Below are 25,208 nucleotides of genomic sequence, written 5' to 3'. Positions count from 1 at the left end.
TTTCATTTTTGTATTTGAACTGATCATAGAGCAAAAAATGAAAACCACATTCAATTGGTATACATACAAGTAGCAAAAGGTTCAAGTCTTAATGAAGTAAAATAATTTCAGCTGGAATAAACTAGCCCTCTGGTATAAGCTAGTTCATAAAATATTTAAATCGTTGGAAACAAATGGAACAATGATGCTATATCACTTGCGCCAACATAAGTTAGGCTCGATTGGTAAGAATGGGTCACTTGCTCACAGAAAAGAAAATCGTGTGTTCAGATGTGTTGATCCGTGGTGGTGATCAGAATCGAATCCAGTCAAACTTTTTCGTATAAAAAAAGGGCTATATCACTTGCAATGCAATCAGCTTTCTAATCAGTTCAGAGATTATCAATGACATAGTTCAACAAAATTGCACAAATGCCACCAAGCAAAACAAACTTACAGAGTCTCTAGCTTGAGCATGTTGCCTGTATATTCTGGGATTGGGCCAAAAATTGTGCAATTTCTTAATATTCTGCATCATTTGAATGAAATAAATAAGATTGAACGAGAATTATCGGATCTCTATTTGAAAGGCACAGCAACATCCTACTCACAGTAATTTGCAATTTGCAGGCCTTAAACATTGGGAAAGCTAGTACTTGATCCATTCAAGCCCAAGTAATCGGTTGGCCTAATTCCCTGACTCCAAAGGCCTACCGGGCCAACAGGCAAAACCCTGTCCAGTGGAATGGACTTCAGAGTCGAGACTATGTCCCTTTAACGATAAAAGGTAGGGGTGGCTGCCCTACTTGCTTTTGACAAGTCACGCAGACAACGTTGGCCCCAGTGGCCCAAACTACGGTCTTTTTCCACGGAATTTCTTCATTGCCTTCACAACTAAGCAAGTGCTTTGTAGTTTAGGTTAATTCTCCATAAACCTAACAAAAGATATGGAGTTTTATGTTATACAAACCTCTCAAGATGTTAAGTAGGATGGAAGAAGCTCAAGGGAGATGGAATGAGCCATTTTGCCCATTAAATAAATAATAACAACATTACTGCTCAAAATTAGGATGTTCTTTTGACATTAATGATGGTACTTGTGTAATATCCATATTGAGGTCTTATTTTAGGAATAAAATTACAAATTTTATTATAGAATAAAATGAGATGTTGAATGAAATTATGTTAGTGTTAATTTTGCAAAAGAAAATACATAAAAGAGAATTAGAATTAGCTAGAACTCTTAGAGTTCTATCTACCACCCTGAAGTTTAGAACTCTTAGATCTAGCAATTTAGGGTGGGAAAGGTTGTGAGGACAGGTGGGAAGTTAAAAAAAAAAAAAAAGGGAATGCAATTACGTTAATTCTAACGCTTAAAAGAAGAGGAAAATGAATAGAAAGAGACATCTAATCCATGCGAACTATGATGAGTAAACACAAATATTCTATTCTGGTTGTAAGGTTTTTATTACAAACAAATTGGTAAACATGTTTTAAGTGATGAATATGATGGGTTATATATTAGGGAGGGAATTTTATTCCAGTGGTGGATTTAAGGTTGGGGCATGGGCTCCACTGTCCCCCTTAAATTCCTATAGTATCTATAGAATTTTGATATAAGTTTAAGTGTGCTCCGGAGTTTTCTTATGAAAGAAATGAAAGAATTATGTGGTTCTCTAAGTTGGTTCATGAACTAATATTCTAAAAGGATATGTGAACCACAAAATTCCATTTGAAATAAACTTAAAAAAGGTTTTTCATTTCAACTCATTGGTAAATATTTTTTTGCTTAAAAAACTAGAAAAGGAGTAGGAAAAAATTTTAGTATTGTTTTTGTCCCTACTGAGAATTTTTCCTTGCTCTGCCACTGTTTTATTCCGTTAAAAATTAACGAGGAATTGTTTAAAATCTATTTATACGTAAAGGAAAAAAAAAAAAAAGGTGGAATACTACATCAACTCTCACGGCAAATTTTGGGATCCTGAAATCTCAAAATAATTCTCTTTTACAGACCTCAAACAGCAAGTCAACGATATTTTGGGTTTACTTTTGCCGTCTTCGTCCGTGTTTCCACTTTCCACGCTCAGTCTAGCAGCGTCGCAAGCTGGCCGGGGCCATGCATGGTGTCGGCATTCTGCCTCGTCTTCATTGTTACAATCAATACAAGCATTTTGATTCTTTCAGTGGCATTTCAAAATATTATTAATTGCAGCTCCACACAAATCCTAGTCCTGCAATTAACGAGATGACGACCTTTGAATGATAGATATTCTTGTGATTAGAGAAATCTGATTGATGATGATCAGTTTATGCTACTGTAATTCATCAAAAGTAAATTAAAATTGCTGTGCGTGTGAACTAATCTTGGTTTCTTGCTAAAGTGCGGATTATATGGTGAAAAAGATGGGTATTTTATGCTTAGTCTTTCCATGCAATTATTTGGGGTATTTACATAATAGTAACGATGACTGGAAACAAAGTTCATGAAAGGAAGAATGATACGTACCACTCAGGTAGCCAGACGCAAAATGTCACTTTCTGCAGAACTATTTATTTGTTTGCGGACTCTAAGGTAATTCAGCATGAAGTAGAGGTAGATTTTGTAAAATTTAACGCACATATAATATATACGCAGAGAGAGAGAGAGAGAGTAACCAAGAAGAGAAAAATAGCATTCATAAATGGAGGAAAAAGTGCAGCTTGTTCTCAAATGCCCCACATGATAATGGATAGTTCAGGCGAATACAAATACAAATGCCAAGACTTTTATTAGTCCAGAGCAAAACTCCATCCATTCATACGGCATCTGAACAAAGTCACCAAAACCAAAGACTATTTGTTAAGACCAAGTACAGCTCTCAAAATTTCCGTACAGTGTGTAATTTTACAAACTTTAGGGGAGGCTAGTGAAATGGTCAAAAACCTCATGTGAGGTTTCTGAAATTATCACTTTATTTTAAGCTTCATTTTCAAGGTTCAAGTTGCTGTCCTTTGGTTCCAGTTGACTTGACGCGCTGCTGAATTCCGTACAATTTTGTCAGTCTTCTTACTTGTAATACTCTACAGTAACTACTTCTTGAGGACGCGGGACTTCTTCTTGATGACACACAACAAGATGTTTCTCCGGTGTCATCCTGGATTCTCAGATGCTTCTGCGGCTGCAGCAATATTCATCTTCTTGCTGGTAATGCTTGCCTCTGGAGCCACTTTGGTATCAGATGAAGGTATATACACATATAGTACACGAGTATGAAGTTTAGTTTAAAAGGGCGTGGACGAGAAACACGACTTCAATTCTTTATCTCTACTTCGACTTAACGTATCATACCAGCTGATCATTGTCTGTTTTTTGGATGTTGGTTTCTTCTAGTGGAAGTTTTGAAGGAAATTGCAAAAACATTAGGGAAGACTGATTGGGATTTCAGCGTAGATCCCTGTAGTGGACAATCAAACTGGAGAAATACTACTGCACCAAAGGAGTTTGCGAATGCGGTTACTTGTGATTGTTCCTTTGAAGATAACACTACCTGTCATGTCAGTAGTATGTAAGTACCCCTTCCTTAGGCATGTACAAAAATCATGGAATGTATACCTGGCGTCTTGTGCCAAAGAAAGAACAAGGCATATCAAGAAAATCTGTAGTGTCTACATGAGAAGAACATTTTTGTTTGCCCATGTTATTCTCTACATGAAAAATCCAAAAAAAAAAAAAAATCCGATTTTTATTTTTTCTTCTTGCTCTTTCGTCTGAGGTACAGAGTATTGAAATCACTGAGTCTTCCGGGAACACTGCCAGCAGAATTGGTCAAACTCCCTTACCTCCGTGAGTTGTAAGTGTTCACCTTTTCCTATGAGAAATGACTACCAAATATTTGAGGAAGACTCAAGTCAAAAAATGGAACAAATTAACTCGCTAGAGTGTGTATTTATCTTCAATCTTTGCTATTTCAATCTAGTGATGTTTCTCGGAACTGCCTTTCTGGTAATATCCCTCCAATATGGGGTACCATGCAGCTTGTGAACATGTAAGATTTGCTCTCCTGTTCTATTATTCTGCATTTGTTGTTGGAAATTTATGTTTGTCTCAGTATTCAGTACTGACGTGCAAGTTTATGGTTTTTATTATAGGTCCCTCTATGGTAACCGCATATCAGGAATAATACCAAAAGAACTTGGAAACATCAGCACACTTGTGAATCTGTAAGGAACCTCATTGACCCTTGTATTTCCTTTACAAACATATCCCAATTCTTTATTCAGCTTATGACTAATCTGTTTCTTGTATCTTAAACTTTCTGTAGAACTTTGGACTTCAATCAGTTGTCTGGACCTATACCTCCAGAGCTTGGGAATCTTACACGCTTAAAAAAACTGTAAGCCCTTTTGAGTCATTCCCACGTAATTTGTATCATTTATTGGGTATTATCTGCTTTTGATTTCTTTTGTGTATTCTAGTTATCAGGTGAAGAGAATCTGTAGTCTTTTGCTTTTCTATTTTCCTTTATTTTTAATTGATTTGGGTGTGACATTCAAGAACTCTTACCTCGAATGATTGGAGTGGGGAGTTGCCTGTGACATTGGCTAAGTTGACCGCCTTGACCATTTTGTGAGTTCCTCACTTTCAATTTCAGTCCAACCAGAGGATTCTGAATGTGCAGCACGTTCTACTTCTGTTTTAAAACTGATTCATTTAACTTCTTAAAAAAAAAAAATTGTAGTCGGATTGGTGGCTGCAACTTGACGGGAAGTATTCCTAATTTCATCGAAAACTGGAAAAGTATACAGAATTTGTAAGACCTTGACCACCTGTAACTATTTAAATTCATCTTTGTCCCCCTGTAAATCCCGCTAAATGTTTCATTTTATTGTTCTTCAACTAAAATACCTAATCATGGCAGAGTGATCCAGGGTAGTGGTTTAAGTGGGCCAATCCCACCTGGCATTGCTTCTTTAACAAATTTAACTGATTTGTAAGTTTTTCTTATTTCTTGATTTGCATTTTTATGAAGTAGAGTAAAGGAATCAATGATACAATTGGTTGATATCTTGGCTCTATTGTTCTTTTTGTAAAACACGAACAGGAGAATTAGTGATTTGAGTGGAAATGAGACTGCTTTTCCTCTCTTTAGCAATGCGACTAATATGACGACGCTGTGAGTTATCTGACTTTGCATTTCCCTCTCAAGGGTAATAAATATTCAGTGGCTCTAACTTGTTTTACAATTGGCTATGTAGGATATTGAGGAGTTGCAATATAGCAGGGCAGTTACCAGACTATCTTGGCTCCCTGGCACACTTGAAAGTCTTGTGAGTAGATTTAGATATTTATTTCTTCAATTTTCAAAAACTTGTGCTTGCATCAATCTCAGAGACTTCTCCTTCATAACATGCAAAGCCCTGTTATAGTCTTTCGCTAGCACAAAGTTGATCGTTCCTCAGAACTGGCTACTATTGACTGCCCTGTTAGGATATGATACTATTGTTGGACCTCTAAATGCTAGTTGCATACGGTTAGTGTTTGTTTTTGAACCTTAGATATTGATACATCAGAAAGTTAAGATTACAGCTTTGTAACAGTGTCCAAAAAGATGTTTTTATCAATTTGTTAAGGATAATAACTTCATTGTGTAAGGTAGCATGATGATCTATGAATTTGCTGCCCAGATTTGGGGCAGGAATTTATGATGCGACAGTAAGCGATTCAAGGATGATAGGATAGCTGCACAGAATGTTAATCAATATCTCAAGAGAGATCCAATGCACTATTTATTTTACCCCCTTGCATCTTGAAAAGTTGTTGGGTCTACTACTCAGTAAGCACCAAAACCTCTGCTGGGTACTGGTTTTCTGCACTTGGCGAATTGCTTCAATTTCTGGAAAATGATTGATGATCCGTTATTACTTATTTAAAATTTGGAGTGTTGCCTCACCATTTTACAACCTTGATTCCAGTACGGGAAACAAAAAGTAAACGAGATGCAAATGATTCTCGAGTCTGGTTAAAAAAGCAGCCAACTTGATGACCGAAACCTACCCTAGGGTTCTTGAGAATTGTAATAACCTCTCCTTTGTCCTGTTGGTGATGACACAGAATAATTTTGTAATACTTCCTACTTTTAAATTACAATGGCATTCAGCTTAATTGTTTGTCTGGGTCATTTTCCATGTCAAATATTTAAAGGGTAATGAGCTAATGGTAAAGCTGAATGTAGGCCACTGTGATTTACCCAAAACATTTAGAGTAGACACATAGAAGGAGAACTAGGCAAACAGAATGTACAGGTTACTACAACCAGGTGGGTAGAAGGTCAGGTCACTTGTATTGATTTGAGGGCATCCCTGATGAACAAAAGTACATCAACAATACCAATTCTGCTACTCACTGCTTATGTTTCTTTTGCAGGGACGTCAGTTTCAACAAAATTAGTGGACAAATTCCAAGAAACTTAGACACTTCAAACACGGTTTTCATGTAAGGAAATTAAGTGCTGAACCTTGATAATAAATGTGTTCACTTTTTCTTTAGTTAGTCTACTAATTCAGCCATGTTAAGAACCAAAAGATAGAACGAGAGCCTGACCTAAGTAGACAACGCTGGACTCCACTTAATGGATACTACTTTAATTGTGGTGGAAAATGCCTTGGAAGTCCTGTCTTTTGGTTAATTCTTTCCTTGGGTTTTGGGGAGGTAGTGACTAGAGTTCAGAAGATGATAGAGGAGAGAACTTTATGGTAGACTAAATTTGCTCCTCAGTCTTTTGTCCTGTAAGATATGACCCAGATGTGGGTAGCGGCCAAAAGTTCATTTGAAGTTTTAGAATGTTTATTGTTAGCTTTCTAATCCATGAATGTTGGTTTTGATAGGTACCTCACAGGAAACAACATCATGGGATCTATCCCTGACGGGATGCTCAATAGCAGAGTGTATAGGTAAGTTGGTCTTACAACGGAAATGTTCTAGCAAATTAATATAGTCCTTGCTTTTCCGAAATCGAAGTTTCACTTCAAAGACACCAAGAAAAATAAAAAAAATGACAAGTGCTATGACAGAATAAATAAAATTTCTTCACTTGCATACCTGGTTATATCTTCTTACAGGAATAAAATAGTTCTTCTTTTTATTGTATGTTGCATGTTATGATTTCTCGGGTTTTGATGTTGTATCCAGAGACGTTTCATACAACAATTTTACTCCTTCAAATTCAGGATCCTCGAGTTGCCAAGCCACGAACTTGTGAGATTATATTTACTTCTATTAAAGTAACAATTGTCCGACCAAGTTTTCTGTATTTAATTGACAAGTGCAGTAAATCTTTATCAGGAACTTATTCGCTAGCTCTTGGAAGAACAACAAATCGTAAGTCCTGCACCATGTAGATTTGCTAAATGCTTAAAATGTGACGAAGGTTTGTTTCCTGATTAATTAAATTCTGAAATACCACATACTCCATGTCATGCTGATTATTTCTAACATTGTATTGATTTTCAGGATCACGTTTCCATGCTTGCAGAGTTTCCAATGTCAGCAAAGTGAGTTTACTTAATTTCATATCATTTGGATTGTTTGGGCATGCAGTCGTGGTCCATCTATCCTGTTTAGTACCATATGACATACTTTATTTACTTGAGAACAAATTGCTTCCTTCCGTGCCACTAGTACTTGGAGAAGTAAAACTGAGGCAAGTCTCTTCATGACTACTGAGGCGTATTGAGCCTGGACTATTACTCAAGCTACTATTATGATTTAAATGGTTGTCCGTTTATCGAATCTATATGTAAGAGTAACGATAGGTGTATTCACTGACTAAAAAATGTTGCTTCTTTCAGGATCTAATCATTCTTTTTGATGCCTCTGCTATCTTTCATTAAAATTTCCTATTTTGTAGTTGGTAATGAATATTTCCGTTGGTTTCTCCAGACTGGTCCTCTTTACATATAAATTGTGGTGGAAGAGAAGTAAAAATTGGTGATACGAGCTACGAAGACGATTCACAGCCTGGAGGGCCATCAAAATTCTACCAGAGTGGAACGAACTGGGGATTTAGCAGCACTGGTCACTTCATGGATAATAAAAACGAGTCTCTGACATATGTCCTGAGTAATGGTTCAAGATTTTCAGGGAATGACGCAAATGATTTATACTCGGAAGCAAGACTTTCTCCTCTTTCACTGACGTATTATGGGTTCTGTCTGCTAAATGGAAACTACATGGTAAAGCTTCACTTTGCTGAAATCAAGTTTACTGATGATAAAACATACCGCAGCCTCGGAAAGCGCATATTTGATATACACATTCAGGTATTTTTTTGCTTCATGTACTTTCTGGAATGAGTTTTAGATTTTCAAAGCAGTTAATCGACACAGAGATGATGAACTTATAAGCTACAATTAGTTATTTCATGCAAATTCAAGTTTGCACCTTCATTGGGAATTGGTTGATGTTTTTCCAGGGAAAGTTGATCCGGAAAGACTTCAATATTGAGACCACAATAGGTGGCGTCAATAAACCTTTAGTTCTAAACATTCCTGCTGTAGTTATTGACAGTACATTAGAGATCCGCTTCTACTGGGCTGGAAAAGGAACGACTGATATCCCCTACAAGGGAGTGTATGGTCCTCTAATATCTGCCATTTCTGTGGATCACGGTAAGCTTCAAACCTTATAAAGCTTCTAGATTGAAAATTCAAGAATCGAAACAGAGCCATTATTTCTTTTGTTAGATTTGTGAGTGTTTCACAAATGTTTGTTTCTGAACTTTTAGAATGTGTTGAGAAATCGTGGAGAACAATAGAATGTTTTTTTTTTTTTTCATTTCATCTGAACAAATCTGATTTGAAAATCTCACTCCCCTAAATCTTGGGATCATGTTATTTCACCTTATTTTTCAACTTCTTATTATCTTCATTTATTTTCCTTTTCCCCATTCAAATTTTCCAGTACCATCACAACATGGCGTATCAGTAGGTGCCATAGTTGGGATTGTACTTGCAGTTCTGTTTACCGTATCTCTGGTTCTAGCCATACTTGGGTGGAAATTCCGCATGCAACCCAGCCCAACAACGCAGCAAGGTAAAATAAGCTTTTGTTCAAGCAGAATATTGGACGTGGTATTGCGAAACAGGAAATGTAACCCTAGCTTAAGAATTTCCGGCATTAGCAGATAAGTTACTCTATGAGTCCTTGAATTTCGTCCGGAATTTTTAATTGAACTTCAAATTTCGTCAAATTAGTCCTTTTATCTAAAACCTTCCATGCATATACTAAATATGCCACAAGCTTTCGAATGCTAGAAGATTGTAGTGACCGTTCCAAGGAAATGGAATCTTGAGTTACTAACCAGAGGACGTAGAACGGTAGAAAAATTACCAAAGTAGTACTGCAATGACTTCCAAATTGTGCTATCAATATGTAGAAAGTTTCAAATATTAGTGAAGGTAAACACATTCTGTTCAAACCTAAATATAAACTTTTAACTGCAGCCAAGGACATATAGCCACATCTAATAAACTTTGACAAATTACCGGGCCTTTTATTCTCCTAATGACTGTATTCACAGTCATAACGGTTTTAAAATTTCACACACTTCTTTAGTAATTCATTTTATTCGATGGTAGACACGCATCCTTGCACGGGATACGGGATCTCAGGGGAAATAAGTTCTTGGAAGTTGAGATGTACTATTCACTTTCCTGCATTTATAGCGAAAATTGTGTGTCAAATTTCAAATGTGTAGTGAATTTGCTCTAACTCATATCAGTTTTTTTGGCAGATGTAAGAGGTCTAGATCAACAAACAGGATCATTCACCCTGAGACAAATCAAGTACGCAACAAACAACTTTGATTCTTCCAATATAATTGGAAAAGGTGGTTTTGGTTCTGTCTACAAGGTAACTCAAACCGTGGCATACTTCCCAAATTCTTCATGTAGAGAAACTTGTGCTCAAGTGCATTCTAGACATCTGATATTACATTTGTTATGACATCACATCTTAATTGAAGGGAAATCTGTCTGACGGAACCATCATTGCGGTAAAGCAGCTTTCTTCCAAATCGACCCAAGGAAACCGTGAATTTCTGAATGAAATAGGCGTGATTTCTGCTGTACAACACCCTAATCTCGTAAAGCTCTATGGATGCTGCGTCGAGGGAGACCAATTGTTGCTTGTATACGAGTACATGGAAAATAACAGCCTTGGTCGTGCATTGTTTGGTAAGCTAAAATTGCATTTGTTTTTGTATATGCTTTGGTAATCGCACCTTCAAAATCAAAATATGCACATGTATTGGAATGAGTTGTATGTAGATATTATTTGATATGCATTTGAATTTCATACTAAAGATCAATAGGAATAGAATTAATTAGATTAGATTAGTTATCCAATTCAAATAGTGTCTAGGTTCTGTGTAACTTGCATTCCTGTGTGAGTATAGTTGGCGTATCATTGTAAATTCTTGAGAAAAACAGAAATATTTTCCCAAATCTTTTCCTTCTATGTTATAGCATGTAAGTGTGGGTAATGCTGATTTTTCCATAACAATGGCACACCTCTTAACTTACAGGTCTTGAAGAGCACCAGTTGGAATTAGATTGGCCAACAAGGCGTAAGATCTGTGTTGGTATAGCAAGAGGTTTGGCCTATCTCCATGGAGAATCGAGGTTGAAGATTGTCCATAGAGACATCAAAGCCAGCAATGTGCTACTTGATAAGGAGCTAAATCCTAAGATATCAGACTTTGGCCTGGCGAGGCTTCATGAAGAAGAAGACACCCATATAAGTACCCGCGTTGCAGGAACCTTGTGAGTCCAAGCATGCAATTCTCTTTTGGGAAGGGCTTACTATGATTAAAGTCCTATGGGTGCCCCGGATACATATCAATCTGTTTACAGTTTTTTTTTTTTCATTTTCTTTTATGGGAGAACATGGTCTTGATTTGATTTGCTGATGTTGGATGGGTTATTTTTCAGTGGATATATGGCTCCTGAATATGCAATGAGAGGCTACTTAACTGACAAAGCAGATGTCTATAGCTTTGGAGTTGTTCTTCTGGAAATTGTCAGCGGAAAGAGCAACGCTGGTTTTAAACCAAAGGAGGAGGAGGAGTACTTGAATCTTCTCGACTGGGTAACTGCATTTTCTTTCCCTCTTGAGTTACCTGTTACTTAGAATTTCTTGATTTAAGAATTCTTCATCTTCGTGCTTTTTTTTTTTTTTAATTGGTTTGCTTAAGTATGTGGTGTACAGCAACGGTGAGACCTGAGGCTCCTCCTTCCTGACATCTAATATCAATATGCTTTAGTTTGATGCTTTTATGTGCTAAATATTTTGATGCATCAGAAGAATTTAAGCCATCTGCAGGACAGCCCTCTCATTTCTTATAAGCTCAATATGTTTGCGCTGATATTCCAGCATGTTCTTTCTTTGATGCAGGCTCATCTCTTGAAGAAGGAAATAAAATTGATGGAACTAGTTGATTCCAGATTGGGACCAGACGTCAACGAAAATGAGATCATGTTGACAATTGAAATAGCCCTGCTTTGCACCAGTATATCTCCGGCCGCTAGGCCTAGTATGTCAACAGTGGTGAGCATGCTAGAAGGAAGAGTAGAGGATCAAAAGTCGATTCTAGACTCGAGTGCATGGAGTGCCAGTGTGAAGGAAATCAGTGATGAGCAATACCTGCTATCAACTTTCGATGAGAGCCAGCCGCAGAGCACGTCAAGTGACCTGCCATTTACTGCATCTTCAACATCTGCTTCTGATTTATACCCCATCAGTCTAGAGACTGGTTTTCTGGACGACGAGTCATGAGGAAATTGTCATCTGCGACTGCCGAAATATTTTGGTAGTATATATTTAAATCGCTTCCTGTTGTTGTGGGAACAAAAAATAATTGTAGATTTTACATTAACAGTTTACCAATTTGCACAACCTCATTAGTGGAGTTGTCTCTACCACCCTGAAGTTTAGAACTCTTAGATCCAGCAATTAAGGGTGGAAAAGGTTGTGAGGAGAGGTGGGACGTAAAAAAATAAAAAAATTTAAAAAAAATTGAATGCAATTACCTTAATTCTAACACTTAAAAGAAGAGGAAAATAAATAGAAAGAGACATCTAATCCTTGCGAACTATGATGAGTAAACGCAAATATTCTATTCTGGTTGTAAGGTTTTTATTACAAACAAATTGGTAAACATATTTTAGTGATGAATATTATGGTTTTATATTAGGGAGGGAATTTTATTCCATTAAAAATTAACGAGGAATTGTTTAAAATCTATTTATACGTAAAGGAAACAAAAAAAAAAGAAAAAAAAAGAGGTGGAATACTGCATCAACTCTCATTCTGGGATCCTGAAATCTCAAAATAATTGGTAAGTTTTGGGATCCTGAAATCTCAAAATAATTCTCTTTTACAGACCTCAAACAGTAAGTCAACGATATTTTGGGTTCCCGCTTTCCACGCTCAGTCTAGCAGCTTCGCAAGCCGGCCGGGGCCAATGCCATGCATGGTGTCGGCATTCTGCCTCGTCTACATTCTTACAATCAATACAAGCATTTTGATTCTTTCAGTGGCATTTCAAAATATTATTAATTGCAGCTCCACACAAATCCCAGTCCTGCAATTAACGAGACGACGACCTTTGGATGATAGATGTTCTTGTGATTTGAGAAATCTGATTGATGATGATCAGTTTATACTACTGTAATTCGTCAAAAGTAAATTAAAATTGATGTGCGTGTGAACTAATCTTGGTTTCTTGATAAAAGTGAGGATTATATGGTGAAAAAGATGGGTATTTTATGCTTAGTCTTTCCATGCAATTATTTGGGGTATTTACATAGTAGTAATGATGATTGGAAACAAAGTTCATGAAAGGAAGAATGATATGTACCACTCAGCTTATTCTCAAATGCCCCACATGATAATGGATAGTTCAGGCGAATATAAATGCCAAGACTTTTATTAGTCCAGAGTAAAACTCTATCCATTCATACAGCATCTGAACAAAGTCACCAAAACCGGAAGACTATTTGTTACGGCTCTCAAAATTTCCGTACAGTGTGTATTGTTCGACTGCTCACGGTTAGAGCTGGCAATTTGTCCCAAGTCCCAATGGGCTACCCATGCCCAAAGGAACTTTGGGCGGGATGGGTATTATAATTTGGTATTGGGTTTAAGTTGGAACACATCCCAACTATACCCATTAATGAATGGGAAAGGATGGGAAATACTTGGGTACCCATTGGGCTCAAATGGCAAGGGCTCCGTTTGGATTAGCTGTTTTTGGTAGGTGTTTTTGAAATATTTTATTGTAGCAATGTATATGAAAAATTTTTACTATAAAATTTTTTTGAAATATTTGATATATTAATATGGATGGGATGTTTCTTGAGTTATTGTATATTACTGTAACATTGTATTTGAAAAACTTATTTTTTGAAAAAAAAGTCAATCCAAACGGAATCTTAGATTCAAAAATTATCTTTAATAATTTTTATAGTCATACCAGCGAATATAATCTAGTAGTCTTCCTAGTCATTATCCACAAGAATTTCCAGCATTTCAGTTAGTTTAGACCTGTCATCCTTGGACAATGATAAGGATAAATATTCAACATCCTAAGGACCTTGGCCATCTTGATATATGTTGGAATATGGCTGTATATCTATCTTTTCCTTTATTTGTTAATCCAATTTTTGGTGGGAATCTTGAGTATAAAGCACTTGCATGTTTATTTAATAAAACTAAAAGAAATTTAATAAATCAAAAATATTAAAATTATATAAAAATAAAAAATGAATTAAAGGAAAAAAAATATGTAGAAAATGGATTTGGGTATTGGGCGGGATCAATCTAAACCCATCCCAAAATGATCCCGCCCAAGTTAGTCCCAAAACACATATGGGTAAGGTTGGGCCCAAACCCATATGACTCGGTTCCATCTCAAACCCAAGCAAATCCCGCCCATCCCGCCCATTTTGCCACCTCTACTCACGGTCAAATTCTTTTCTATTGCTTTGTAAAACCATCATGTTGCAATTAAAATTGTTAGTCGTCTCAAGAGCTAAGATCAAGTAAAGAAAAAGGGAAAAAAGAAGATATATAAATAAGAACTTCATGTGATTTGAAAAGCTACACAAAATTACTCATGGTTTGCAGTAAAGTGTTAAAATAACAGAATATGCATTTCATGACGGGGAATTAACTAAAATATCAAAAGTACTCGTATATAAAGTTAGAAATTATTTATTAACTACAGAAGGGGATTAGTTGGTAAAACACTAAATCATAAGAATGTTACATATATGGTAAATCACAAAACCGTAGGGGGTTTAAGTGGCATGTATATTATGTTTATATATTTTGGTCATTTCAACCATTTTAGTGTTTAAACACGGATCATCTCGATATTTCTGTGGATTTCGTTGCAGAGGTCCATTTCCATCATCTTAACACTTTAGTTCAAACTATCTGGAGGTTATGTATAGTTTTTAAAATCGCAAGAAAGTTACGTGAAAAATCACTAAATCACAGGAAATAAAGTGTATTTTACCCTAAATAAAAAATAAAACGAGAGGAAGCTGCATGCAAACCGATGAGCATACAATCAAGTTGGTATATTTTGTTCGCCAGTAATTGGTGCTGGCGTACCAGGAGCTCTACCTGGTTTCGATCAGCAATTTAATGGAGGCACCAATTAACCGCTTCCAGATTGCTATCTAATTTATTAGTCTTTGAAATTAGGTTGCTACTAAATGCATCCTTACCTGTGGAATAGCGACTGATGGAGAGATTCATCCATCGGCCAAGTTACGTTGTTGTCGTGACTTTTGACTGATTCGCATGTCATAAATTCCATTGTGGGAAAACCTCTCGAGATTTATTACTACTTAATGCCAATCTGCCGGAAAACCTGTTGGCATGCTCCTTTATGCCTTGAGTATTTCGTTAGTTCTAGAACCAAATAACAGCCTAACTTAGTGGCCCCAGTACATCAAGCGGAAACTCGAGCTTTTAAAAGGCAAGAGTGTTGGGTATGGTGTTTTTATATCAATCCAAACAAGTCAAAAGCCTTGAGGCGTGAGGTTAAGTCTTTACAAATTTTGATTGATATTTAAAAATAAAAATTACAATAACATTATATAAATTACAAAATATACATGTAAAGGTTACTAGTAAATATAAAATTTTGATAAAATTAAGAAGAAGTACAAGAAATTATTATTGTCTAACAAGTAAAATTATAATATAACAAGTATAACTTGAACCCGTATATTAATTAATCACCTAGAGTCGTGTTAGCATAAAATAAACATATCTTGGTATTAAACGAAAAGAGAAAAAGAAAGGAAACAAATTAAGTGATGGATGTTTTTATTTTGTATTTAACCCAAACAATTTCCAAAGAGAAAATCATGGACTTCTTCTTAAAAAATGAGAAAAATAACAAGAAGGGCAGAAAAACAAAGGTAGGATGAAAGATTAGCAAACTCAAAGTTGAAAGTTAAAAAAAAAAAAAAAAATAGAAAATGCCAAACTCCCGATACCCAAAACACTTGAGCATTTGCTCCGTGCTGTGGGGTAAATACCCAACAATACTTATGCCCCATTTGATTGCTCCAAGCATTTGGAGCTCTCCTTGAAACACCTTTTAAAATACTGAGCAAAGATTTCTCAAAACATATCATGAAGATTTTGTCCAAGAAAAAAAATGAAGATCTTTGAGAATTTGCCATAATTGTAATGGGGTTAAACTATGGGGAACTATCAGCCAATAATAATAATAATAACTCAATAATAATAATAATAACTGATGGAGTTAATTTCAGAAACCTCCCCTGAGGTTTATCATAATATCACCTAGTATCTTTAAAGTTTTAGAAATCTCACATGGCTCTCCTTGAATGATAATTTGTGTAACACTATTGTCGCCTGAAGAAGCACGGAACTTCCCCGGACCGAGCTGACCTGATGAGCTCGGCGAGCTGATGGAAAGAGCGCGTCCTAAGCCTGAAAGAAAAACGAGAGAATGAACTAACAGGGGCCCCGAGGTAATTCCTGAGGGCGCTCCGACGGTCAAGTTAGTTTTCCGGTGAGTGGAGAGTGTACTAGCAGTCGGGAGTGAGTTGCCAATGGTGAGCGTACCTTGCGCAGTCATTGTGCGTTACTACTTATACCTTATTAGGAGTCCGACCTCCGTACGCTTCGGGACTTGCCCTGGATAGCTCCCAATCCCGCGCTGAGGGGGATTCTCCCCGCCCTCCGCGGGGTAGCTCTCGGGAGCCCCATGGAGCCCTAGCCGCCGCGTGACCTGGGCTGGTTCCCCATGGGCCCGAGGTCCAAGCCCAACTCGGATCGCCCAGGGCTGCCACGTGTACAGGCCCAGGACGGGACCTCTGCACTAACCCCCTAGATTAGGTCAGGCTCCCAGGCAGACCTGATCTATTCCCTTGCCACGTGGAAGCCCATCATCGCACTGCTCTGCCGCGGTCACCTCCGGTGCAGTGCTGACATTGGGAAGTGGCGTTCGCGTCCTTTCAGTTGTCACGTCCCCTCGATCTCCGTACCGCTCTTGAATGCGTTCACACGGGACGGTTCAAATTCAAGTAACCGTTTTTCCCCCCCTTTCGTCCCTTATAAATAGGGGCTGCCAAATTCCGTTTAACTCTATTTGTCATTTTCTCCTTTCCTCGTGCATTTCCAATTCTCAGCAACAAGGCTTCCGGCTTCCAGCATCCAGATTCCGGCGACTTCTCCATCCTTTTTTTCACTTCGATTATCAGTAAGTTCTCTCCCCTCTTCTTTCACGTTCCCTTTTCTCCTTTGGCCCCCTTCTGCATTTTATGTCGGACCATTCCGGCGTCACTTCCACCGCATCCCAGATTCCGGCCCGTCGTAGAGCCCCCAGAATCTTTATTTCCTCCTCGTCCTAATCTTCATCGTCCTCATCCTCATCTTCTCCTCCTCCTGCTTCTTCCTCTTCTTCCAATCCCAATTTCCCAATTGCTGACTTGTTGGAGCCTATTGACATCATGAGCTCTCCATCCGCCCATTCTCCTTCTGCCCGACTCCTAGAGGAGGTGGCCGAGCTCGATACCCTCATCGAGCAGCAAGCCGCCTCCATCCCCTCCCCCAAGTCTCCACATAACTCCCCTGGCGGAACCCAGAGGGGAGCTGGGGAGGACAGGGATTCCTCCGAGGGGACCCCTGCTTCCGAGCAGGGGGATGATCCGGAGTTCAATTACGGTCACCCCGACCGGGAGGGGGCCACCCTCTCGCCCGGGGCGGTGGCCGAGCTGGCCGCGTCATTCTCCATTTCCCCGGCCTTCGAGCCGCGAGCCGCCGGGCCCACCGATCGAGCATGCCGACCTCCCCCAGGCTTTGTAGTCATTTACAAAGAGCAACTGGTCGCGGGGCTCCGACTCCCCATTCCTCCGCCCCCGAGATCCTGAGCTACTGGGGGCTCAGGATCACCCAGGTCCACCCTAACTCGATCAGGATCATCATCGGATTCCTGATCTACTGTCAGATCTGCTCCATCCCCTATTCTCTCTCTCTCTTTCGTGCTTCCTACGCCCTCAAGGCTTCTCTCCCTGGGTGGTACTACTTCTCAAGGCTTCGATCCGCCAGCAATCGCGGCGGAAAGGGCACCCAAGATCTTCTATACGGGGTCCCCTCTTCCTCCGTAAAACACTAGAAGGGGGACTTCTTTTTCGTTAAAACCACGCAATTTCCTCCCAATGCGTGGAAGGTTGGGGGGGTCGAGGACGACTCCTGTCCGGAGGACCTGGACCCTGAGGCCTTCGGCCAGCTGCTGGGCTCTGCGGTGAAGCTGTACGCAGCCAAGTTCTCCACCGAGCAGATTTCCGCGGCCGGGCTGTTGGGGAAGCTGTCTGGGTCCCCCGGAGGGGTGGCATTCTCCCCCGCCGACCGAGATGCCTGTAATACTGCACCTGTTCCCTTGTTATCTGTTACCTTTTCCCCTTTATTTCTCTGACCTATAGCACTAATCCGGTGGTGTTCTCTGCAGTGAAGAGGCTCTCCAGGCTACTAGGCGCGTCGACAGAGGAGGTCGCCTCCACTACACAGCCTGAGGCGGCGAAGAGGGCACCTGAGACCTCTGCGACTCCTGGGGGCAGCTCGGTCCCCCAGAAGGAGGCCTCTCAAGCTCAGTCCCCCTCCAAGCAGGTCCCCGGCAAAAAGAAGGTAACGGGGCAGAAGAGGGGACGAGAGGACGAGCTTTCCCAACCCGGAAGGAAACCTGCGCAGGGCCCGGCACAGCGCCCTCTCCAGCTGACGTCTGGGGGCCCTGTCCACCTGGGGATAGGCTCTGCGGAAGAGCACGCCCAGGAGAGCGCCCCCCGAGCTTGTGGCATTTCCGCCACGTGGCCCCCGCGAAGCCGGGGCAGGCCCCCACGATGCACGATCCCCGGCACTTCTGCCCGTCCTGGGAGCTCTCCATCAATGACCGAGCCCAATTCCCCGGGGTGGCTCGCGAGCTGGTCACGGGCTCAGTCCTTCCACGCGACAAAAAGTGGATGGAGCTGGCCAGCCCGTCCGAGCTCCAGGACATGTACTACACCGCCCAGGCCCAAGTAAGCCCTCTCCCTTTTAGGCCCCTTGGGTCCCTGTTCTTTCTCTGAATGGGGTTCGTAATATGCTAACTCTTACTTTCATTTCTTTAGGCCAACGCCGCCGGTACTGCCCTGGTGACCCGCTTCTCCGAGCTGTCTCCCGACTTGGAGAAGATGCAAAAGAAGAATCGGGAGACCGAGCAGAAGCTCACCAAGGCCCTTAAGGAGGTAGACTCCCTTAAGGCCAAACTGGGCAAGGCTGAGAAGGAGCTGGAGGGGTCCCAGGTCCAGCTCGCCTCCACCCGGTCCGAGCTGGACCAAGAGAAGAAGGGCGTGGCGAAACTGAGGGAGGAGCACGCCATTGAGCTCTCCGGCACCGTCAGCCGGGAACGCGAGAAGGCTGTCCGAGACTTCATCTCTTCCGATCAGTTCGCCGAGGACGTGGCCCTCCTCAACCAGCCCATCCTCCAGGTCGGCGCCACGCGGGCCCTGGACAAGGTGAAGAGCCTCAACCCACCCGGCTTCAACTTGGCGGATTTCAAGGACTACAATCCTGCGGTCGAGGAGAAGTTGGACTGGCTCTTCGATGGGTACCGCAAGGGGCATGCCCTGAAGGACCTGATGGGAAGGAGCGACGTGGGGGCCGAGCTGGCGGAGCTTCCTCTGGAGGAGGAGGAGACTCCTGGCAGGGCTTCCGGAAAGGAGCCTGTGGCTTAGGGCAGCGGTCACTCCAGAAACCCTTTCCATCCTCTTATAAGGATGTGACCATGCCCCGCAGCTCAAGATCTCCACAGATCCTTTTTAACAGCCTTCTCCACACGCCCCCCCAACATGCTTAAGGTGTACCTTCGGCTCCCACCTCTCAACATGCTTAAGGTGTACCTTCAACTTCCTCCTTGAGCAGATCGCCAGCAAGAAGAAGGCATAGCTAGGTTCCCCTTTCCTTGTATAGCTCGGTAAGCCTTGTAATAGATAGGGTCTGAATGTATATATGAGATGAAGTTTTTAAATGAAACTGTCTGATTTGTCTTTCCATTCCCTGCTAACGGCAAACTCTAGTGACCGAAAAGGAACACCGACCTCCCGGATCGAGCGCCAAATAGATCCTTCAAGGCGGCGTGCCGACCTCTTGGGTCGAGCATCTAACGCCCTTTAAGCTAACAGCTAAGTTGTCAGGGACACCAAACCATCAAGCCATCAGGCTGATTTGGCAGTAGAATTCCAAAAAACCGGAGTGATGCGCCGACCTCCAGGGCCGAACACAAAACACCTAGGCTTCAAGCTACGCCAACCTCCAGGGTCGAACGTCAAACCCGATTTAATGGAACGGCGTGCCGGCCTCTTGGGTCGAGCATCGAGCCCCAAGGTTTTTGAGTTGCGTCGACCTCCTGGGTCGAGCGGTAAAGTTCCAGAGGCGGTCCTGCCGACCCCTTGGGTCGAGCATCACGTCCCAGACCTTGAAGGCCTTCCGTCGACTCATTATTTCGACTTGTCCCCTGGTCGCCGACCTCCTGGGTCGAACGCCCAAACATTTTCAAAAGTAATCATGCTGACCTCCCGGGTCGAGCGTCGATTCCTCAAACTTGAAAAAGCCTTTCACCCGTTACGATTTCTCACCCCCAACCCCCTCGCTAGGACACTTAGCTTGATCTGAGTGTGCTAGTGTAGAGGTGAAAGGTTAAACGAAATTGATAGTGAGAAGGGATCTAAAACAAGGAAACTGAGCATTTATTTAATGATGAAATGGTACTAAAATTTCAAAGAATACAATAAGACACCCTGGACAAACCTATCCTACGAATAACCGCAAATTCGAGAAGTGCCAAGTGCGGGGTACCTCTACTCCGTCTAATTTTGCAAGCTTACAGTACCCAGCCGGGCTTGTCTCTAAGACCTTGTACGGCCCTTCCCAATTTGGATCAAGCTTGTTGGTGCTATGAATTCGGCTGATTGAGTTCCTTCTCAGGACGAGGTCTCCAGGCTGGTACTGCGTACTCCGTACCCTCGCGTTGTGGTAACGGGCGAGCTGGCTTTTGTACTTAGCCATTCGTATCGCCGTCTCTCCCCGCTTGGCCTCCAGCAGGTCCAAGTTGCACCTCAGCTCTTCCTCGTTGGCTGTCGCAACGAAGTTTTGTGTTCGGGGCGATGGGAGGCTGACCTCCGCGGGCACCACCGCCTCCGCCCCGTAAGTCAGGGAAAACGGGGTCTCGTGGGTGGCCGTCCTCGGTGTAGTGCGGTAGGCCCAAAGGACGCTAGGTAGTTCTTCTAACCAGTTAAACTGGGCTAGTTCCAACCTGATCTTTAACCCCTGCAGAATGGTTCGGTTAACATTCTCCACCTGACCGTTGGCCTGGGGGTGTCCGACCGAGGTGAAGTGCTGGCTAATCCCCAGCTTGGCGCACCAGCTTTTGAAGAGATTTTCAGCAAACTGTCGCCCGTTGTCGGATATCAATACATGCGGGATCCCGAAGCGGCAGACTATATTTTTCCAAAAGAACTTCTGAATTGCCCTTCCGGAGATAGTGGCCAGTGGCTCGGCCTCCATCCACTTCGTGAAATAGTCGATGGCCACCACGAGGTGTTCGTACCTGCCCAGAGCTCGGGTGAAGGGACCCAGGAGGTCTATCCCCCACTGGGCAAAGGGCCAAGGACCGTGGATGGGGACCATCTCCCGAGTGGGTTGGTGGCGCAGCGGGGCGTGCACCTGACATGCTCGGCATTTCTGAACCAGAGCCGCCGCATCTTGGAAAACCGAGGGCCAATAGTAGACCAGGAGAAGGCACTTTTTGGCCAGTACCCGGGACCCCACATGCACCGCGCATAATCCTTCGTGGACTTCACGGAGGACGTAATCGCCCTCTTCAGGAGTTACGCACTTTAGCCAGGGGGATGAATAAGACCTCCTATAGAGGGTCCCCTCGGCGTAGGTGTACTTAGCAGCTCTGAGTTGGAGTCGGCGGGCTTCGATTTTGTTTGCGAGGAGGTTTCCCGAGCTGAGGAAATCTGCGATGGGGGTCATCCATGAGGCCGGGCTATCTATGGCCAGGACCTGAACCTGATCAACGCTTTTTGCTTGACCACCTCGACTAGGACCTCCTTGCAAAGGTGGGCAAACGAGGAGGATGCCAATTTTGACAGGGCGTCCGCCCGCTTGTTCTGTGACCTCGGCACCCGCTCGATCTCGAAAATGTCAAACAGGGCTCTCGCCTCTCGTACCTTGGCCAAGTATCTCTTCATGACGTCTTCCTTAGTTTCGTACTCCCCGCGGACTTGGTTGACTACGAGCTAAGAATCACTCCTGACCTTGATCGCGGTTACACCCATCTGGTGGGCTATCCGCAGCCCTGTCAATAGGGCCTTATACTCGGCCTCGTTATTGGATGCCGGGAAGTCGAACCTGAGCGCGTAGGTCAGCTCTTCCCCTGTAGGCGAGGTGAGTAGCAGGCCAGCTCCGCTTCCCTCCTTGTTTGAGGCCCCGTCCACGAACAGTACCCAAGGCTCTTCCGGCCGGGCCTCCTCGGGCAGGGAGCTCGGCTCAATTGTGGACAGACTGACTCCTTCGGCGAGGAAGTCCGCTAGGGCCTGGGCTTTGATAGCGGTGCGGGGCTGGTAGCCGATGTCGTGCTCGGCGAGCTCGACGGCCCACTTAGTCATCATACCCGAAACCTCAAGTTTTGTGAGTATCTGTCGCAAGGGCTGATCGGTCCTGACCACAATGCTGTGGGCCTGGAAGTATGGTCGGAGCTTCCGGGCAGCATGTACCAGGGCGAGGACCAGTTTCTCTGCCGGCGTATACCGCGTTTCCATACCTTGTAAGGCGCGGCTAACATAATATATTGGCCTCTGAGCCCCCCTATCTTCCCGCACCAAAACCGCGCTGACGGCCTCGTTGCAAGTGGACAAGTACAGGAACAAGGTTTCTCCCTGCTCTGGGGCGGTCAGGGTGGGCAGCTCGGCCAGATACGCCTTCAAGTCGGTGAAGGCCTTCTGGCACTTCTCGGTCCACTAAAAGTCCTTAGGCGCTTTTAGGATTCGGAAGAAGGGGAGCCCCCTTACCGCGGACCATGAGAGGAACCTATTCAGGGCGGCCATCCTTCCCGTGAGTCGCTGGACCTCTTTCACATTCCGTGGAGTGGCCATGTCCATGATGGCCTGGAGTTTTTCGGGGTTGGCCCCGATCCCTTCTCGGGAGACCAAGAAACCGAGGAACCGGCCCGACCTAACTCCGAAGGTGCACTTCTTCGGGTTCAACCGCATCCGGCTTTCCCAGAGGATGTTCAGGATCTCCCTCAAGTCGGGGACGAGCTGTGATCCTGCTCGGCTCTTGACGATCATGTCGTCCACGTAGACCTCCATGTTCCTGCCGATCTGGTTCTGAAATAATTTGTTGACCAAGCGCTGGTAAGTAGCTCCAGCGTTCTTTAACCCGAATGGCATCGTCCGGTAGCAGTAGGTCCCTTCCTCGGTGATGAACGAAGTCTTTTCCCGATCCTCCTCGGCCATCTCTATCTGGTGGTATCCCTTAAAGGCATCCAGGAAACACAAAACGTCAAAACCAACAGTAGCATCTACGGACCTGTCGATCCTCGGCAAGGGGAAGCAGTCTTTCGGGCAGGCCTTATTGAGATCTGCAAAGTCAACGCACATCCTCCAGGACTGGTCCTCCTTCTTTACTAGAACAGGGTTGGCTAGCCAGGTGGGGTAGTAGACCTCCATGATGATTTTGGATTCCAGCAGCTTTCCGACCTCCTTCCTGATCGCCTCATTTCTCTCTGGAGCGAAATTCCTCTTTTTCTGTTTCACTGGCTTAGAGCGGGGGTTTATGTTGAGGTGGTGGACGGTCAGGTCAGTCGGAATCCAAGGCATGTCCTCTACCGTCCAAGCGAAAACCTGGGCGTACTCCCTTAGGAGGGCCTTCAGGTCATCCTTCTCTTTGGGCGATAGCGACACACCGATGCGGATTATCTGGTCAGGTCTGTCCTCCTTCAATGGGAACTCCTCGATCTCATCCTGAGTGCCCAGCTGCCGATCCTCCTCCCCCGGGATGTAAGGCTCCAAACTGGTCGTCTGAGCGACCACCTTCTCGTGTCTCCGGAGCATGGCTAGGTAACAAGCTCGGGCCACCTCCGGATCTCCATGCACCTCGGCAATTCCTCCTGGGGTGGGGAATTTGACGCTGAGGTGGAGCGATGAGGGAATCGCTCGGAGGGCATTCAAAGCGGACCGACCTAGGAATATGTTGTACGAGAATGGCTGCTTGACCACCACGAAGTTGACAGGGATGGTCCGGCATCTGGGTGCCTGACCTACCGTGACCATCAGGGTGATCATCCCCTCCGGATTGATGGGCGGTCCGGTAAAGCCTACTAGAGGTGTCCGAACAGGGGTTAGCTGTCCGTCCTCCAGGCCGAGCTCTTTCAACACCCTGTAAAACAGGATGTCCACTGCACTTCCCTGATCGACGTATACTTTCTTCACCCGGTAATTATTGGTAACAACGTCTATTACGATGGCCTCATGATTTCCGGATGCCAAGGGAACCGCGTCCCTCGGTCCGAAGGTGATCTCCTCGTCCATGCGCAGACGCTTCAGTGAATCATCTCCGTCTGGGGGAGGTCACCTGTTCTTCCGGGCTGTATGGCTGTCTCCTCCCGTAGGACCCCAAGCTATGGTGTTTATAACCCCTACCAAGTTCTGAGTGCCCTGGTCGGGGGAGTGGCCTCGGGCCGCGTCACGCCGCTCAAGGCCGTCTCGGCGGTAGCCTTCACCCCTCTCTTCGCGGTAGGCACGTCTGCGCTCCTGGTCCGGCCGACCTGGCTGCACAAACCGCCCCAAGAAACCACGCTGGATTAGGTGTTCAATCTCCTTCTGCAAGGCCCAACATCCCTCCGTGTCGTGCCCTACATCCCGGTGGAAGGCACAGTACCGGTCCTGGTTCCTTTTATTCCGGGGCGTCCCCATCTTGGGCGGCCGTCCTCCTAGACCCTCTGCCTCCATCACAGCCAGGATCTGTGCCCTTGGCCGAGTCAGGGGTGTATACCCTTTTTCCGGGAGTGGCGGTTGAGCGGGGGCTTTATCCTTAGAGAGGCGATCGAAGACGTTCTTCCTGGCTTGTCCGTCCTTGGTTTCAGGGGGGTTTCCCCGTCCTCTCCGATCCCCGAGTTCCCGATCTGACTCTCGCTTCAGGCGGGCGGCCTCCTCTGCGTTGGCGGCGGCGTGAGCCCGGGTCAAGAGCTCTTCCAGATTTTTGGGGGGCTGTTCGGCAAGCTTGTAGTAGAGTTCCTGAACCCTTAACCCGTTCATGAAGGCAGGCATGACCACCTTTTCATCCTTGTCCCTGATCTGCAGGCTTTCTGTGTTGAAGCGAGTCATGAAATTCTTCAGGGACTCGTCCGGCTTCTGCTTGATGGCCATCAGGTGAGCCGCGTTTTTCGAGTAAGTCTTCGAGGAGACGAACTGGGCGGCGAACTGTCTGGCCAGCTCGGTGAAACTCCGGATAGACCCCGGTGCCAGGCCCTGGAACCAGAGCCGGGCCTTACCCTTCAGAAACATGGGGAAGGTCTTGCAACGGAGTGCATCCGCGGCGGTTTGCAGACGCATGTGCATCAGGAAGACCGAGAGGTGGTCTTCCGGGTTAGTCGAACCATCGT

The 25,208-nt window shown here is 43.8% G+C and overlaps 2 protein-coding genes across 3 annotated transcripts; one reads left to right on the top strand and one right to left on the bottom strand.

Moving 5' to 3' along the window:
- The first annotated feature begins 3,041 nt into the window (after positions 1-3,041).
- On the top strand, positions 3,042-11,934 carry LOC113772522 (probable leucine-rich repeat receptor-like serine/threonine-protein kinase At3g14840). 2 transcript variants are annotated; one of them, XM_027317133.1, is made up of 24 exons: positions 3,042-3,203; positions 3,350-3,524; positions 3,738-3,809; positions 3,936-4,004; positions 4,108-4,179; positions 4,281-4,352; positions 4,514-4,585; positions 4,698-4,769; positions 4,878-4,949; positions 5,061-5,132; positions 5,215-5,286; positions 6,383-6,451; positions 6,844-6,909; positions 7,148-7,213; positions 7,301-7,336; positions 7,469-7,509; positions 7,898-8,277; positions 8,430-8,625; positions 8,918-9,049; positions 9,750-9,868; positions 9,981-10,191; positions 10,542-10,779; positions 10,948-11,104; positions 11,411-11,934. In XM_027317133.1, exons 1-24 carry the CDS (start codon positions 3,080-3,082, stop codon positions 11,789-11,791), a joined length of 3,036 nt encoding a protein of 1,011 aa, XP_027172934.1. In that variant the 5' UTR covers positions 3,042-3,079; the 3' UTR covers positions 11,792-11,934. The 2 variants fall into 2 exon arrangements, with proteins under 2 accessions (XP_027172934.1, XP_027172935.1); XM_027317134.1 differs by lacking the exon at positions 8,918-9,049.
- Positions 11,935-24,174: 12,240 nt separating this feature from the next.
- On the bottom strand, positions 24,175-25,158 carry LOC113771896. The gene has a single exon (XM_027316444.1). The coding sequence runs from the start codon at positions 25,156-25,158 to the stop codon at positions 24,175-24,177; it is 984 nt and encodes a 327-aa protein (XP_027172245.1).
- Positions 25,159-25,208: the final 50 nt, after the last annotated feature.

The sequence above is a fragment of the Coffea eugenioides genome, chromosome 5 (genome assembly GCF_003713205.1).
Source record: "Coffea eugenioides isolate CCC68of chromosome 5, Ceug_1.0, whole genome shotgun sequence".
Taxonomy (NCBI): Eukaryota; Viridiplantae; Streptophyta; class Magnoliopsida; order Gentianales; family Rubiaceae; genus Coffea; species Coffea eugenioides.
The sequence above is the reverse complement of the archived record's forward strand: the minus strand, read 5'-3'. Positions and strand labels throughout refer to the sequence as shown.

Bases quoted from the DNA above. Each gene is read 5' to 3' on its own strand.
- LOC113771896 (XM_027316444.1), bottom strand. From the start codon at position 25,158: ATGCGTCTGCAAACCGCCGCGGATGCACTCCGTTGCAAGACCTTCCCC.
- LOC113772522 (XM_027317133.1), top strand. From the start codon at position 3,080: ATGACACACAACAAGATGTTTCTCCGGTGTCATCCTGGATTCTCAGAT. The intron at 5,287-6,382 runs GTGAGTAGATTT...TTTCTTTTGCAG, and splicing joins CTGGCACACTTGAAAGTCTT to GGACGTCAGTTTCAACAAAA. The intron at 6,452-6,843 runs GTAAGGAAATTA...TGGTTTTGATAG, and splicing joins ACTTCAAACACGGTTTTCAT to GTACCTCACAGGAAACAACA.